General features: G+C 46.5%; 1 protein-coding gene across 3 annotated transcripts in view; it reads right to left on the reverse strand.

The window, feature by feature from the left end:
* Nucleotides 1-16,224, reverse strand: part of PHKB (phosphorylase kinase regulatory subunit beta) — a 421,697-nt gene that overhangs the window by 383,248 nt on the left and 22,225 nt on the right. For 2 of the 3 annotated variants that reach the window (XM_068260886.1, XM_068260887.1), the window contains exon 2: nucleotides 10,960-11,093. The exons of the other annotated variant lie outside the window; for it this stretch is intronic. In XM_068260886.1, the coding sequence (XP_068116987.1) occupies nucleotides 10,960-11,035 (76 nt within the window). In that variant the 5' untranslated portion in view covers nucleotides 11,036-11,093. The remainder of the gene's footprint in view (nucleotides 1-10,959; nucleotides 11,094-16,224) is intronic. 3 annotated transcript variants of the gene reach the window in all.

Genomic DNA, 16,224 nt, shown 5'->3' on the forward strand with positions numbered 1-16,224 from the left:
TAGATGCAATGTGCCTGGATATATGCATTTTGTTCTTGTTACTGACCCCTGTGGCTAGGGTCTAATTCAGTGCACTCCCTCCTTCCCCTGTATGTGTTTGTGAGCATGCACACAGCTTATGCTGGTGTATGTGCATGGTGCACATGGATAAATTACGTTAGCTCCCTTGTGCGATTGGTAAGATGCACTATCTGTCCCAGGAGAGTACGTCCGGATGTGTGCTCCTAATCCATTGATAGGTTTGATCCAATGAATGTGTTTGCATGTCTGCACTATGCATGTTACAGGGCCAGAGTTAGGACACCTATGTTTACCTGGGTACTTCTGCGCTGTATAGGTGACTAAGCATAAGAATGCATTCTTCTGTGAACTAAAACCCCGGCTTTTAACTTAGCTGTAGGGATAACAGTTGTGCCTGGATGAGTGAATCTGTGAATGCATTTGTTTGAACATTTGCATGTGAGAGTGTGAAGGGTTAATAGATTTTTGCTGTTTTCTAGCCACACTCCCTTCAGCACCTCCCTTTCCTTAATAAATTATTTAATGTCCTAACTAGAGGCGATGTGCCTGGATATATGTTTTTTTCATCCAAGAGGATGGCCACTGTGCCTCTGCGGCCCTGGTTACGTGTGTACTCGACCATGCTCCCGCCCCTGAGAGTGTCTTGCGCATGTGCAGTACTTGAAAAATCTCGTACTGTACATGAGTAGGACACTCCCGGCGATAGGAATGTGATCAAGAACACGCGTGGCCAGGGCTGCACAGGCGCAATGGCCATCAACTGGCCCAGTCCTAAAATCCTAAAAAACTGCGGGGGACCAGAGGATCGTTCCATCACAGCGCAAGCACAGGGAGGCTGCAGGGGGCTGGTAGAAGCCCAAGGTAAGTTAAACTCTTTTACGTTCAGTTTAGATTCCCTTTTATAATAGCCCCTCCTATAGGGAAAAGCAGGGTGGAGGTTGAGAGGCAGTAACAGCCACACCACCAGATTGAGAACAGCAAGAGGGAGGGGAAGAAACAGTAACAGCCATACCCCAAGACTGAGAACAGCAAGAGGAAGGGTGAGAGGCAGTAGCAGCCTCACCCCCAGATTGAGAACAGCAAGAGGGAGGGTGAGTGGCAGTAAAAGCCACACCCCCAGATTGAGAACAGTAGGAAGGGAAGGTGAGAGGCAGTAGCAGCCACACCCCCAGACTGAAAACAGCAAGAGGGAGGGTGAGAGGAAGTAACAGCCACACCGCCAGATTGAGAACAGCAAGAGGGAGTGTGAGGTTGCAACAGCCACACCCCCCGATTGCAAAAAGCAAGAGGAAGGGGGAGAGGCAGTAACAGCTACACATCCAGACTGAGAACAGCAAGAGAGAGGGGGAGAGGCAGTAACAGCCACACCCCCAGACTGAGAACAGCAAGAGAGAGGGGGAGAGGCAGTAACAGCCACACCCCCACACTGAGAACAGCAAGGGAGAGGCAGAAGCAGCCACACCCCCAGACTGAGAACAGCAAGAGAGAGGGGGAGAGGCAGTAACAGCGACACCCCCACACTGAGAACAGCAAGGGAGAGGGGGAGAGGCAGTAGCAGCCACACCCCCAGACTGAGAACAGCAAGAGAGAGGGGGAGAGGCAGTAACAGCCACACCCCCACACTGAGAACAGCAAGGGAGAGGGGGAGAGGCAGTAGCAGCCACACCCCCAGACTGAGAACAGCAAGGGAGAGGGGGAGTGGCAGTAACAGCCACACCCCCAGACTGAGAACAGCAAGAGAGAGGGGGAGAGGCAGTAACAGCCACACCCCCAGACTGAGAACAGCAAGAGGGAAGGTGAGAGGCAGTAAAAGCCACACCCCCACACTGAGAACAGCAAGGGAGAGGGGGAGAGGCAGTAGCAGCCACACCCCCAGACTGAGAACAGCAAGGGAGAGGGGGAGAGGCAGTAACAGCCACACCCCCAGACTGAGAACAGCAAGAGAGAGGGGGAGAGGCAGTAACAGCCACACCCCCAGACTGAGAACAGCAAGAGGGAGGGTGAGAGGCAGTAAAAGCCACACCCCCAGATTGCAAACAGCAAGAGGAAGGGGGAAAACAGTAACATCCACACCCTAAGACTGATATCAGCGGTGTCCTGTTTGTCTTCTTTGAATTCGGAACCTTGTTAAATTTAAATAAATATGTTCATTACACAATCTCAAGTGAATAACTATATAAACTTCTAGAACACAAGATTTGAAGAGTTGATATCAGATTGTATCCATAGGTCCCATATAAGGTTTAATTTCAAAATCAGTGGATTCTTGGTAAAGACAATTCACTAAGATCATGCTAGAGATAATAAGGCAAGAGAAAACTTACCTCCACACAGTGAGAGAGTTATCTTATCTCTTCATTCCTTAAGTTACCTCCTCTGTAGTTAATTTACCTCCTCTGTAGTGAATTTACCTCCTCTGTAGTTATTTTCACATGCAGCTAATTAACAGCCTGCCTTTAACTCTGGAGTTATTTTAAGGATGGAGAGTTAACTTAAAGACAGAAGAGTTAACTTTAGGTTTGCCTGAGGTAAAATGTTTCCTGAATACTACATGCCTTATCACCATGGTAACAACTCTAGAAGAGTTATTAAAGACAGGAGATAATCTTAGTGAATTGAGGCCAAAGTGATGTGGAGAAGCACTCATCTAGGCAATACCACAATTCTAATATCATCAGAAAGTCAGGCTATGCCAACAATGCTTTCATTCTGGAGTATAAGTAAGCGGTACTCAGGCCCGGTGTGTGGAAGAGAAGAGGGGCTCCCAGAATAGGCCCACAGACTGTAACACAATGACAGCCTAGTACTAAGTGTCACAACACGTACTGTGTGTGACACCAACCTACAACTGCTATTCATAGGCCGGGGCTATGGCCCCTCAGCAGTGACACAGCAGAGAGTTCCTAAGCAGAGCTCAAAAGGTCACCACAGCTCTCCCAGCCAAAGGACATCCGAGGTCATAACTCTCCAGTGACAAAGTGTGCTGGAGGTATATATAGTCCTCACTAAATATATAACATCTGCAATGCAACCCTTCTTAAAACAAGCTCATGTAATATCTTCAGTCACACGTCCACTGGCCTGTGGTAGCAGGTCCTTGAGGTTCTCGTCAGAGAAACCTTGGTTACCTATAGAGCAGGCACGTCCAAAGTCTAACCCGGGGGCCAAATGTGGCCCAAACCATTTGTGGTGGCCCCCAAAGCGCTCTACAGTTGTTCATTCCATGCAGCCCACAGGCTGTAGCTGCGGTGCCGCATGTAGGGGCCACCTTGTATTGCCGCTCTACTCCCCCCCTTGCTCGCCTGTAGGTTATCAGCCACCACTATAGCCGAAGCAGCCACTGATTAGCAGCTGTCACTGTGCCAGCAACAGTATCAGCCGCTGATTAGCAGCCGCCACTATGCCAGCAACAGTATCAGCCACTGATTAGCAGCCGCCACTATGCCAGCAACAGTATCAGCCACTGATTAGCAGCGGCCACTATGTCAGCAACAGTATCAGCCATTGATTAGCAGCTGCCACTGTGCCAGCAACAGTATCAGCCACTGATTAGCAGCCGCCACTATGTCAGCAACAGTATCAGCCATTGATTAGCAGCTGCCACTGTGCCAGCAACAGTATCAGCCACTGATTAGCAGCTGCCACTGTGCCAGCAACAATATCAGCCACTGATTAGCAGCTGCCACTATGCCAGCAACAGTATCAGCCACTGATTAGCAGCCGCCACTATGTCAGCAACAGTATCAGCCATTGATTAGCAGCTGCCACTGTGCCAGCAACAGTATCAGCCACTGATTAGCAGCTGCCACTGTGCCAGCAACAATATCAGCCACTGATTAGCAGCTGTCACTGTGCCAGCAGCAGTAACAGCCACTGATTAGCAGCCACCACTGTGCCAGCAGCAGTAACAGCCACTGATTAGCAGCTGCCACTGTGCCAGCAGCAGTAACAGCCACTGATTAGCAGCCACCACTGTGCCAGCAGCAGTAACAGCCACTGATTAGCAGCTGCCACTGTGCCAGCAGCAACAGCCACTGATTAGCAGTTGCCACTGTGCCAGCAGCAGTAACAGCCACTGATTAGCAGCAGCCACTGTGCCAGCAGCAGTAACAGCCACTGATTAGCAGCTGCCACTGTGCCAGCAGCAACAGCCACTGATTAGCAGCTGCCACTGTGCCAGCAGCAGTATCAGCCACTGATTAGCAGCCGCCACTGTGCCAGCAGCAGTATCAGCCACTGATTAGCAGCCGCCACTGTGCCAGCAGCAACAGCCACTGATTAGCAGTTGCCACTGTGCTAACTGCACACAGTATTTGGGTTATTTCTCAAGAAAATGTTTTATTTGACAAAATGTCACAGGCAGATCTCAGTTTATTCAAAATAACTATTCTCCCCCTCCCCAAAAAGGGAAAAAATGTTTTTTAATTTTGCTATTTTGGCCCCCTAGCACTCTCAAAACAGTTGATACTGCCCTTGGCCTAAAATGTTTGGACACCCCTTCAATAGAGTAAGGGAGAACCAGGAGCCAAATGGTGCAGTATTTATTAGGTCGTTTAGTTTGCGACATAATTTGGGTAAGAATACTCATAAAACTGAGTTGCAATCAATAAGACGCAAATATTTCCAAGTTCATGCAGGATTATGTAAAACCTGGGTGGGACTTCATTGGTCCATTTTCAAGCTGCATATATTTGCACACACTTTTACATAATCCTGCATGAACTGATCATTTAAGAAAAAAAAAAAAAAAGGTACTTATCCGTTAGCCGGGCGCATCCGGCAGGTGGCGCCAATTCCATTCATACTTCACATAACAAAAATGTTAAACAATGGTATTGTGTTTTAAGTGGCCATCTCGCTGCGGCCAAATGTATTGTAAACAGTGGAATTAAAATGAAGCCGGCGTCAATGTAACAGATGAAGCCGCCGCTTTGGCTCTGCCTCCTCTCCTCCCCTTGCCCTCTCTCTCCTATAGAACACTGGCGGGGGGGGGGATACACGATACGCAACCCCCCAGAGTCGTTCGTCGCAAGCAAACAACCAGGATTCCCTGCCGCGATGAACGACTCTGGGGGGACCCGCCGGCTGCCAGTATTGTATAGAAGAGAGAGGGCAAGGGGGAGTATGAATGGAATTAGCGCCACCTGCTGGATGCGCCCGGCTAACGGATAAGTACCAAAAAAATTAAAGATTGCAACAGCAATCAAAGATCAACAAAAGAAAGCTCAGTTAGTGAGAAGAAAAGGAGTAAAAATTAATTTGGGTGGTAAGCTGTATGACCAAGCAATAAACCATTAAGGTTGCAAAGTGGCGAATTGTAAAAAAAAATTGCCTGGTCACTAAGGGGGTATACATCTCTGGTCCTCAAGCGTTAAACAGTCAAGAAACAGTGAGAGACAGCTTGACAAAGTTTCACTGCAGGGAAGTTCAAAGGGTCATTAGCTTAAACTGTAGAGTGTGGATTACAAACTGCAACTGTGACAGTCTGGTGCAATGTTATTAATAAAGCTATATAACTGTAAAAAAAAAAAGATAGACTTTTGTTGCTACTAATGTTTGTTTTTTAAATATTATTATTTTCCAAACCACACATACAATCCATGATCTAATCAATTCATTTTCGGACAGTTGAGGTGAGAGAGATATGGAGGCTGACATACTTATTTCCTTTTAAAGAATTCAAACTGTCTGGGTGTCCTGTTGATCTTCTGTCTTTAATACTTTTAGCCATAGATCCTGAACAAGCATGCAGCAGATCAGATGTGTCTGACTGAAGTCTGGCTAGATTACCAGCATGCTTGTTTCCAGTGTGTGATTCAGATACTACTGATGCATTAAAGGGGAACTGAAGAGAGAGGTATATGGAGGCTGTCATGTTTATTTCCTTTTAGACAATACCAGTTGCCTGGCAGCCCTGCTGATCCTCTGCCTCTAATACTATTAGCCATAGCCCCTGAACAAGCATGCAGCAGATCAGGTGTTTCAGTGGTTCAGACTTATAAGTCTGATCTGACAAGACTAGCTGCATGCTTGTTTCTGGTTTTAATCAGATACTACTGCAGAGAAATAGACCAGCAGGGCTGCCAGGCAACTAGTATTGATTAAAAGGCAATAAACATGACAGCCTCCATATACCTCTCTCTTCAGTTCCCCTTTAAAGATCAGCAGAACTGCCAGGCAACTGGTATTGTTTAAATGGAAATAAATATGGCAGCCTCCATATACCTCTCACTTCAGTTGTCCTTCAAAGAGTAGCTGATAGGTCTTCAGCCATAAAGAGGAAGTGTTCCAGGTGTAATATGCATGAAGTATCAACAACAAAGAATTTATAGAATGCACCTGCTCACCATAAAATAAGCTAAGTTCTTTAAACACCACCCCCCTTCCCATCTACATTCATTGATCTGAACAGACTGTCAGGTGTGTCAGCTTCCTGCCAGTCACTCAATTTGTGCAGGTGTAGAAAATAAGCAACAATTCTTCCTGATCTGGGCAGCTAATTACTGCTGGGTTGGCTGGAACGAAAACTAGTGCAACACAAAGTACATATTCCAAACTAGAAAAGTAACGCAACGCAACTTCAATTTACAGGTCATTTTAGAAATGCATTCCTGGCTACAAATTGCAATCACATAAATTTCAATAATATTAAACTGTGGGGAAAAAAAAAATATACAGATAAAAAAAAAGTGCAGCTCTAATACATGTTTACAACAAATATTTAGCAAAAGCCTGATTTCAGCTGAAAACATTCTGCTTGCCTTGGTGTTGTACGGATCCTCTGTTTATAATACTTTCTAAGTCACTGACCCACAATGAGTACGCAGGTCACATGACTGGACTCAGATCTTAAATCGTCCATACACAAATCAATACTTTCGCCGCTTTGATTAAACCTGCAGTGTTCTTCTAACCGCAACAGATGAAAAATAAACTTGTGAAACATTTGAGAAAGATCATCGATCAGAAAGCTGATCAGATCTGGCAGTAGCTGGGGTGGAGGTAAAGGATTGATAAGATCAATGGCCATAGTAATTGTGGCTTGAATCAAAATTGCGCATTTTGGAAATGAGCTAATCAAAAAAAATTGACAGAAAAAATACTTGAGTGACCTACTTTCCAGTTGCATACGATTTGCATTGAATCTGCATGCAAGCATAAATTATTATTAGTATCTTATTGACCATTACTAATGACCACATAGTAATCTACAATGTTGGGTGGTACAAAACTAGCGACGACAGTGACCCAATGGGTCAGCGTCTTCTGTGCCTGCAAAGGCGAGCGCACTAACGCCCCCACGTCATCGGGAGAGCACTGGGCCTGCACAGTACTACCGGTGATGTGGGCGCATTGTCACAAGGGGCGGGCGCACGCCTGTACATAAGATGTCGATCCAACCGGGATCGGCGATCCTTAGAAGCTGCCAGCGAGACACCTGAGAAGACCGGCGCTACGGTGAGGGAAGGGAAACAAAGGGCTTCTAGGGGCTGGAAGAACCCCTAGGTATGTAAAGATAGATTTAATTGCTTGCATTGCTTATTCAGAGTTATTGCAAATACGTTCTGTTGTAAAGGGGTTCTGTGGTATTTTAAAAATCAAACAAGCTGACACTTAGCTGGGGCTTCTATCAGCCCCCTGCAGTGGTAATGTCCTGTGCCGTCCTCCTACGATGCTCCGTTCCCCGCCGCCGGTCCCCGTGTAATCACGTAGGTGATTACACTGCGGCTGCGTGGCCGTACATGTGCTCGCTCCCGCGCGCGTCATCGGGAGCTTACTGCGCAGGCGCAGTACAAGAAAACTTCGTACTGCGCCTGCAGCTCCCGATGACGCCAGCGTGAGCGAGTATTATTCGTCTGTTTAGACAAATATTAAACTGGGACCAGCGGCGAGGAACGGGCGATTGGAGGAGGACGGCGTGGGACAGGACTGCTGCAGGGGGCCGATAGAAGCCCCAGGTAAGTGTCAGCTTGTTTGATTTTTATAATACCACAGAACCCCTTTTAAGTGTACACAAGCCGGGCTCGGGTACACAAAATCAGTTATTTACCTAAACAGAGGGAAGCCCCAGGATCCTATTGAGGTTTCCCTCGTTATTCCTTGGTCCCCCACTGCTGAGCACAGCTCCCCGGAAAATTAGTGACAATGCATTGTCGCAAATCACAACTGGGTAGCGCAGCTCCTCTTCCTGATTTATGTGCGCTCAATAGCCAACTGAGTGTACCCGTGATTGCTGCAGGCTCTGTACTACTGTGCATATGCAGACGGGCTTGGGCGGCATGCATCAACCAGGAAAAGAAGCCGCGCGGCTCCGACCTAAAGGGGCGCAGCGCTCAGCAACAGGGTGCTTGTCAGGACCGAGGGAAGCCTCATTAGGATAGTCAGACGCGAGCTTCAGCTGTGGTTCGCTAAAGAAAGCAAATTCTATTATAGTAAGCAGGGCTGTGGAGTCGGTCCAAAAATCCACCGACTCCGACTCCTCAGTTTAGGATTCCACCGACTCCGACTCCTCTAATTTGCATGTTACAATTTTGTTGATTAAAAGTATGTAACATGAAATTCGTCTCTTTACTGCCAACGCTTAGGAATTTTACAAGACAACTGAAGTGAGAAGGATATGTAGACTACTATATTTATTCCCTTTAGACTAAAACTAGTCTTTGGTAAGAGTACTCGTAAAAGGTACAAACCGGAACAAAGAACATCTATCAGGCCCTAGGCAATGTAAGTGTGGGTACATGTAAGAATGATGTGCAGGTACTCTGCAGGGGAATGAGGAGATTCTGGGTGACAGACAACACCTCTGTGTTCAATGTGCACAGCATTCTCAGTGGATTCCCTGCAGCTCTGTGGAGAGTGCATATGTAGAGTATAGTACTACTGTGTAACAAAGTAAACCTGAGACAGATGAAATTAAAGTTTTATACATACCTGGGGCTTCCTCCAGCCGCCTTCAGGATAATCAGTCCCTCGTTGTCCTCCTCCACCACCTGGATCCTCTGCTTTGAGTCCAGGTACTTGAGCCAGTCGGGCGTAGTGCGCATGCACACACTCCGCTGCCAGGAGCATTCTACACCTGTGCAGCACTATTGCGCAGGTGCAGAATGTTCCTGGCTGTGGGAGCGGCATGCGGCCGGACAGCGCTGACTGGCTGAATTACCAGGACTCATAGCAGAAGATCTGGGTGGTGGAGGACAGTGAGGGACTGATTAGCCTGAAGGGGGCTGGAGGAAGCCCCAGGTATGTAAAAAAAAAAAAAAACTTTACTTTTCATCCGTCTCCGTTACCCTTTAATTTGTAGTCACCAAACCAAATTTTAATAACATATCAAATTATTTGATTTCATCAGCAAAGGGAGTGCGTACATTTGCATAAATCAGCATCAATGCAGAATTATTTCCATCTTGTTGACCATCTCTATTAGTGACACGGCTACACATCAGGCTTTATACTTACAGCATAGATGTTATTTAGTATATATAAGAGATTCCTGTGTACACATCATATATACAGTCACAATCAGATATGTATATCTGACCTTAAAAATACGGGGACTGCTTTATTGAAGCAGCACAAGTAACTAATTTTGACTGGTTTATTTCATTTTTGTGGACTAAGCACAGCTATTACTGTATATATACTGTATATATACATTATATTTAATGACTATTATCTGAGAAATAGAACATTTTATCATATTTTCTATTTTAATTACAGTTACAAATTCATTAGGAGTCGGAGTCGGTGCATTTTTTCCCGACTCCGACTCTGACTCCAGGCACCCAAAATTGCCCGACTCCACGACTCCGACTCCACAGCCCTGATAGTAAGAGGGCTTTTTAGTCTATTTCAGTCCCCTATACTTTCCTAATGGTTTTGGGTCACCCTGAGCTGACTAAATTATCGGTTGTACTGGTCCAAGCCCCTTTCCCAAATAGCCATATCCATCCCTGCTATACACTGAGGGGAACCAAGAAGTCTGAACCAGGCCGTCTGCATGTTGGGTTGATGTGGCTCTGTAATATGTATAAGCTATAGGCGTTCTATACACCAGCGGTTCTGGATGTAAGCCTGGCTTCAGGGGCATAAAGAGATGAGGGGAACACAATCAAGGCTACATTACCTCACAATTCACAACGGGGGGGGGGGGGGGGGGGATTATGGGCTGAATTGACAAGATCCAAGATCAAGCGGATCCGAGATGAAAAACTTACTATAACAATTAACTGGTCTATACATCTTATCTAAAGTTTAGATAGTTTACACAGCAAATCTAGCTGCAAACAGCTTTAATAGAAAATGATTATTTCTTCCTGTGATACAATGACAGCAGCCATGTTGTTTGTAAACATTACACAGGGGCAGGCTTATCTGCATCTTGAGCACTCAGCCCCTGTGAAAAAAACCTAATCCCCCCTTCTCCCCTCTGTCTCTGAAATCAATGGCTATTAACACCTCACCCTCCTCCTGCCCAGACTGAGCTCCCATGAGCCCTTGCTACTGCCAAGGCTCTCTGAAAACCTGTGGGCGTGGTTTATTTAGTTTATAGGGAATTAGAGTATTAAAAGGAAAACAAAAAAGTATTTGGCTTGAGGAATGTTCTATAAACAATAGGAAAGGAACACAATTATGCAATGAGTAAAAGTTCACCTCGGATCCACTTTAAGCATCCTCAATGGCGAACTGAAATTCAGCAAGTGGGCTGAGCCAATACCTGCTGTTCTCCCCCTCCACCCAAAAAACAAACAAAAGAACAAAGTACAATACATACAGTACAGAAACATAATACAGTAAATTATATGTCATTGACCTTTTTCATTGCAAATAAGGATTGGGCTGATTTAATAAGATTTTTTTTTTCACGATCCAGCACCACATGCAGCATTGTCTGACATGCACAAAACAAAATGCAATTACCGGGATTAACAGCGTACTCACCCAAACGCGAGTAAGGCGGTGACACAGGCACGACCTTCTCAACAAGCTGAGCCATTTTGCTTGACGTCTCAGCCATTGCGGCAAATCGGTTAGTAGAGATTGGGGCAATCACAATGAAATTAAGGTGTTAGCGGCTGTGTTAGGGCACACCAGTGCAAAGGTGAGAAGAAAAAACAGAAAGCAGGGAGAAAAGAGGACACTCGTTATTGGCAACCAGACCACAAGAAACAAAACATATCTGGCAAGTTAGTTACATAATAAACGGCACACCCAAAAAATATACACAGGCAGATTACACTGGAGCACAATATTGTAGTCTGGGCTCATGCTATTGAGGGGTGAGGACAATCCCCTGCTAAATCACAGATACAGCATGTAAATCGCAGACATGCTCACATATCACATGCAGAGCTTCGTAGGGAAGCTGTGCTGCTTCTGGCTGCATCCTGCCCATGCTGCATTTCCTCAAGCTTCCTGTGTGTGGTGATGTCACTTCCTGCAGAAAAGCCAGGGGAAAATCTAGGTCCCAACAACGTAGTGAAACTATCTATTCAGCCAGGAGTAATCAGCACAGCATCCCTGTTCTCTGCGTTTAGCAATCTAATGATCACACTCCTTCACAGTTTGGCCCTCATCCAGTTAACTTTTCTCTTGGAACTAATTTTTCATCTTGTTTTAGGGCTTGTTTCCACTATTGCGGTGCGGAATCGCCTGGATTCCACCGCTGATGAAATCGCATGCGGATGCGATTTCCCATGCGTTTTTTGCCGCGAATTCGCATAGGTGAGGGTATATGCGAATTTAACCATGTCACTGCCTGTTTGAATTACATTGGTACCTATGCGAATTCGCATGCGAATTCGCATGAAAATTCGCATACCATAGCCGCATGCGAATTTCCTATTAAATACATTAGCGGCGATTCGCATGCATTCCACTCGCAGGCGAATTCGTTGGCTCTTTTGTGCGTTTTTTTACCGCTGAAAAAAACGCACATCACCAACGCAACAGTGGAAACAGGCCCATCCACTTGCATACCATGTGCGAATCTGCATGCGTTGGACGCATGCAGATTCGCGATAGTGGAAACAAGCCCTAAAGGACATACAAGGTGAAAATAAAATAATGAGATAAACAACTGTATCTGTATTTTTTAGTTATCCCACAGTTTTATTTTATATGTAAATCTAGTTTTACGGTTTCATGGCCTTTTCTCAGTTGGAGTATGACAGAACTAAAATCTACGAACTATTGACCAATTTTATCTCTTTCCTGCTCTTAAAAGCCATTTTCTGCCAGGAAAGTGTTTTATGGTTGACATTTCTTATCAATGAGGGCTACGCTATAGTCCGACACAGTCCTGACGCAGACAGAAATTGTCACTTGCATACCTGATTATTAATATGCTGAGCATATTACAAAAACCATAAGTAAACTGATTTCAGCTGCAGGAAGCGCATTTTGCACAAAAAAGGCAACATTTTAATGTTATGACTGCTAAGGTGTTAGATGATATATATTCAGCCCTGTGTCTGGGGATAGACTTTGAGGGCAATTAGGAGATGGTGCGTAAGAAAAGTTAAACGTTTCTGAACTTCTTATCATTTCCTAATTAATCCCAATGTGATATTTCTCCATCTCTTCTGGAGATAAATACTCTAATATAACCTCTAAAGATCCTGGGCCTCTTGATTCCCCTGCAGGGCCGACAGGAATTACACAGAACTTGCAAAGAGTCAAGGAGGAAATCTGGGCAAAATATAAGAGATCTGTAACTCTGGGTGTTTCAAGTCCTACCCCATAGAGCCGCATCAATCCATGCCATGCACTGATGAGTTCAACCAATCCGAAACAGTCTGTATGCATGTCGGATTAGTGTGGCTCTGTAATATTAACAAGCTGACACATCATTGCATCCCTGTGGTTTTGGAGGTGTGGTTAGCTTTTAGGGACAACCTATTCAGCAGTGATGTATTTTGGGACATCTCAGAGCTCACTCCAACCTGAATAACCGCTAATACCTTCTGTTTTAAGAAGGCAAACGTCTGTTTTGCATTTTAGCAAAAACGCTTTTTGGCCTCTTTTAACCCCTTATACACGCCTAAGAGCTCTGGTTCATCCTGAGCTTGCTGGGTAATCTGTAACTCTACATGTTGTATGTGTAAAGGTAACTGAAGATATAGCTGTACCTTTGCTTATCAGTTGTCTTGTACTTTCTTGCATAAATTGACGAAAAATAGATATGATGGCACATGACGTGTTAGGATAACAACAGGACTGACTTCCGATATCAACTTAAAGGGATACTGTAGGGGGTTGGGGGAAAATGAGTTGAAGTTACCCGGGGCTTCTAATGGTCCCCCGCAGGCATCCTGTGCCCGCGCAGCCACTCACCGATGCTTCGGCCCCGCCTCCGGTTCACTTCTGGAATTTCAGACTTTAAAGTCTGAAAACCACTGCGCCTGCGTTGCCGTGTCCTCAATCCCGCTGATGTCACCAGGAGCGTACTGTGCAGACACAGACCATACTGGGTCTGTGCAGTATGCTCCTGGTGACATCAGCGGAAGCAGAGAAGTGAACCGGAGGAGGGGCCAGAGGATCGGTGAGTGGCTGCGCGGGCACAGGATGTCTGCGGGGGACCATTAGAAGCCCTGGGTAAGTTCAACTCATCCCCCCCCCCGCCCTACAGTATTCCTTTAACCACTTGCCGACCGCACGCTTATACCGTGCGTCGGCAAAGTGGCAGCTGCAGGACCAGCGACGCAGTATTGCGTCGCCAGCTGCAGGCTGGTTAATTAGGAAGCAGCCGCTCGCGCGAGCGGCTGCTTCCTGTCAAATCATGGCGGGGGGCTCCGTGAATAGCCTGCGGGCCGCCGATGGCGGCTCGCAGGCTAAATGTAAACACAAGCGGAAATAATCCGCTTTGTTTACATTGTACGGCGCTGCTGCGCAGCAGCGCCGTAAGGCAGATCGGCGATCCCCGGCCAATCAGCGGCCGGGGATCGCCGCCATGTGACAGGGGACAGCCTGTCACTGGCTGCACAGGACGGATAGCGTCCTGTGCAGCCTCGATCGCCGGGGGGGCCAGGTAGGAGAGGGAGGGGGAGGATTTCGTCGCGGAGGGGGGCTTTGAGGTGCCCTCCCCCCGCAACACCCAGGCAGGCAGGAGAGATCAGACCCCCCCTGCACATCATCCCCATAGGGGGGAAAAAAGGGGGGCAATCTGATCTCTCTGCCTGCAACCTGATCTGTGCTGGGGGCTGCAGAGCCCACCCAGCACAGATCACTCAAAACAGCGCTGGTCCTTAAGGGGGGGGTAAAGGGTGGGTCATCAAGTGGTTAAAGGAGTTATCAGGCAAAAAAAATGAGTTTCACTTACCTGGGGCTTCTACCAGCCCCATGCAGCCATCCTGTGCCCTCGCAGTCACTCACTGCTGCTCCATTCCCCTGCCGCCAGCTAGTTTCGTTTTTGCCGACCTCGGGGTCGGCGGGCCGCATTGCATACATTTTTACGCATTCCCGCTGGTGCAGGAACATTAACACATACATTTTTATGCCTTAGTGGTTTAAAGGGACACTTAAGTCAAACAAAAAAAAATAGTTTTACTCACCTAGGGCTTCCAATAGCCCCCTGCAGCTGTCCGGTGCTCTCGCCGTCTCCCTCCGATCCTCCTGGCCCCGCCGGCAGCCACTTCCTGTTTCGGTGACAGGAGCTGACAGGCTGGGGACGCGAGTGATTCTTCGCGTTCCTGGCCACAATAGCGCCATCTATGCTGCTATAGCATATATCATATACCATATAGCAGCATAGAGGATGCTAATGTGTCTGGGAACGTGAAGAATCACTCGCCTTCCCAGCCTGTCAGCTCCTGTCACCGAAACAGGAAGTGGCTGCCGGCGGGGCGAGGAGGATGGGAGGGAGACGGCGAGGGCGCCGGACAGCTGCAGGGGGCTATTGGAAGCCCTAGGTGAGTAAAACTCGTTTTTTTTTGTTTGACTTAAGTGTCCCTTTAATGCGTACATTTTTACGCATTGAACTACCAACATGGAAAAATGTATGTGTTAACCACTTTACCCCCAGCGGTACGAATTTCTCCGTCCCTTTTTTCCCCCCTAAAAAACCAGGGACGGAGAAATCCGTACCTTCCGCGCTACCGCCGCTGTCCACGCTCCCGCCGCTCGTGCGCGCGCACCCGCCGCTCGTGCACGCCGCCGCCCGCTCGCCCGGAGATCAATGAACGGGAAAATCCATTCCCGTTCGTTGATCTAGCCCCCGCAATGATCTGCTGCTTCTTTCAGAAACAGCGAGATCATTGTGAGTCTCCCAGCCTCCTACTGCTTCCTGTAAGCGTCCTTCCGGACGCTTACAGGTCGCATGTAAACAAACACTCTGTGGCCATCTTGTGGCCAAATAGTAAACTACACCCTAAAAGCATTTTACATATACAAACATTACATTTACACAATAAATTAACTCATTACCTCCCACACTCCCCAATTTTTATTTTTTTTTTGTAATTAAAAAAAAAAAAATACAATTAAAAAAAAACCATAAATAGTTACCTTAGGGACTGAACTTTTTAAATATTTATGTCAAGAGGGTATAACACTGTTACTTTATAAACTGCGGGCTTGTAATTAGGGATGGATGCAAAACTGAAAAAAATGCACCTTTATTTCCAAATAAAATATTGTCGCCAAACATTGTGATAGGGACATAATTTAAATGGTTTTATAACCGGGACAAATGGGTTAATATATTTCATGGGTTTTAATTACAGTAGCATGCTTTATTTAAAAACTATAATGGCCGAAAACTGAAAAATAATAATTTTTTCCCACATTTTTTCCTATTTCCCCATTAAAACACATTTAGGCATAATGTCCCACCTAAAGAAAGCCTAATTGGGGGCGAAAAAAACAAGATATAGTTCATTTCATTGGGATAAGTAATAATAAAGTTATAGACGAATGAATGGAAGGAGCGCTGAAAGGTGAAAATTGCTCTGGTGGTCAGGGGGTAAAACCCCTCAGTGGTGAAGTGGTTAATGTTCCTGCACCAGCGGGAATGCGTAAAAAATGTACGCAATGCGGCCCGCCGACCCCGAGGTCGGCAAAAACGAAACTAGCTGGCTGCGGGGGACTGGAGCAGCAGTGAGTGACTACGAGGGCACAGGATGGCTGCAGGGGGCTGGTAGAAGCCCCAGGTAAGTTTTTTTTTTTTTTTTTTGCCTGATAATTCCTTTAAGGCCAGCGGGACAACAG

This window comes from Hyperolius riggenbachi, chromosome 11, assembly GCF_040937935.1.
Source record: "Hyperolius riggenbachi isolate aHypRig1 chromosome 11, aHypRig1.pri, whole genome shotgun sequence".
NCBI lineage: Eukaryota > Metazoa > Chordata > Amphibia > Anura > Hyperoliidae > Hyperolius > Hyperolius riggenbachi.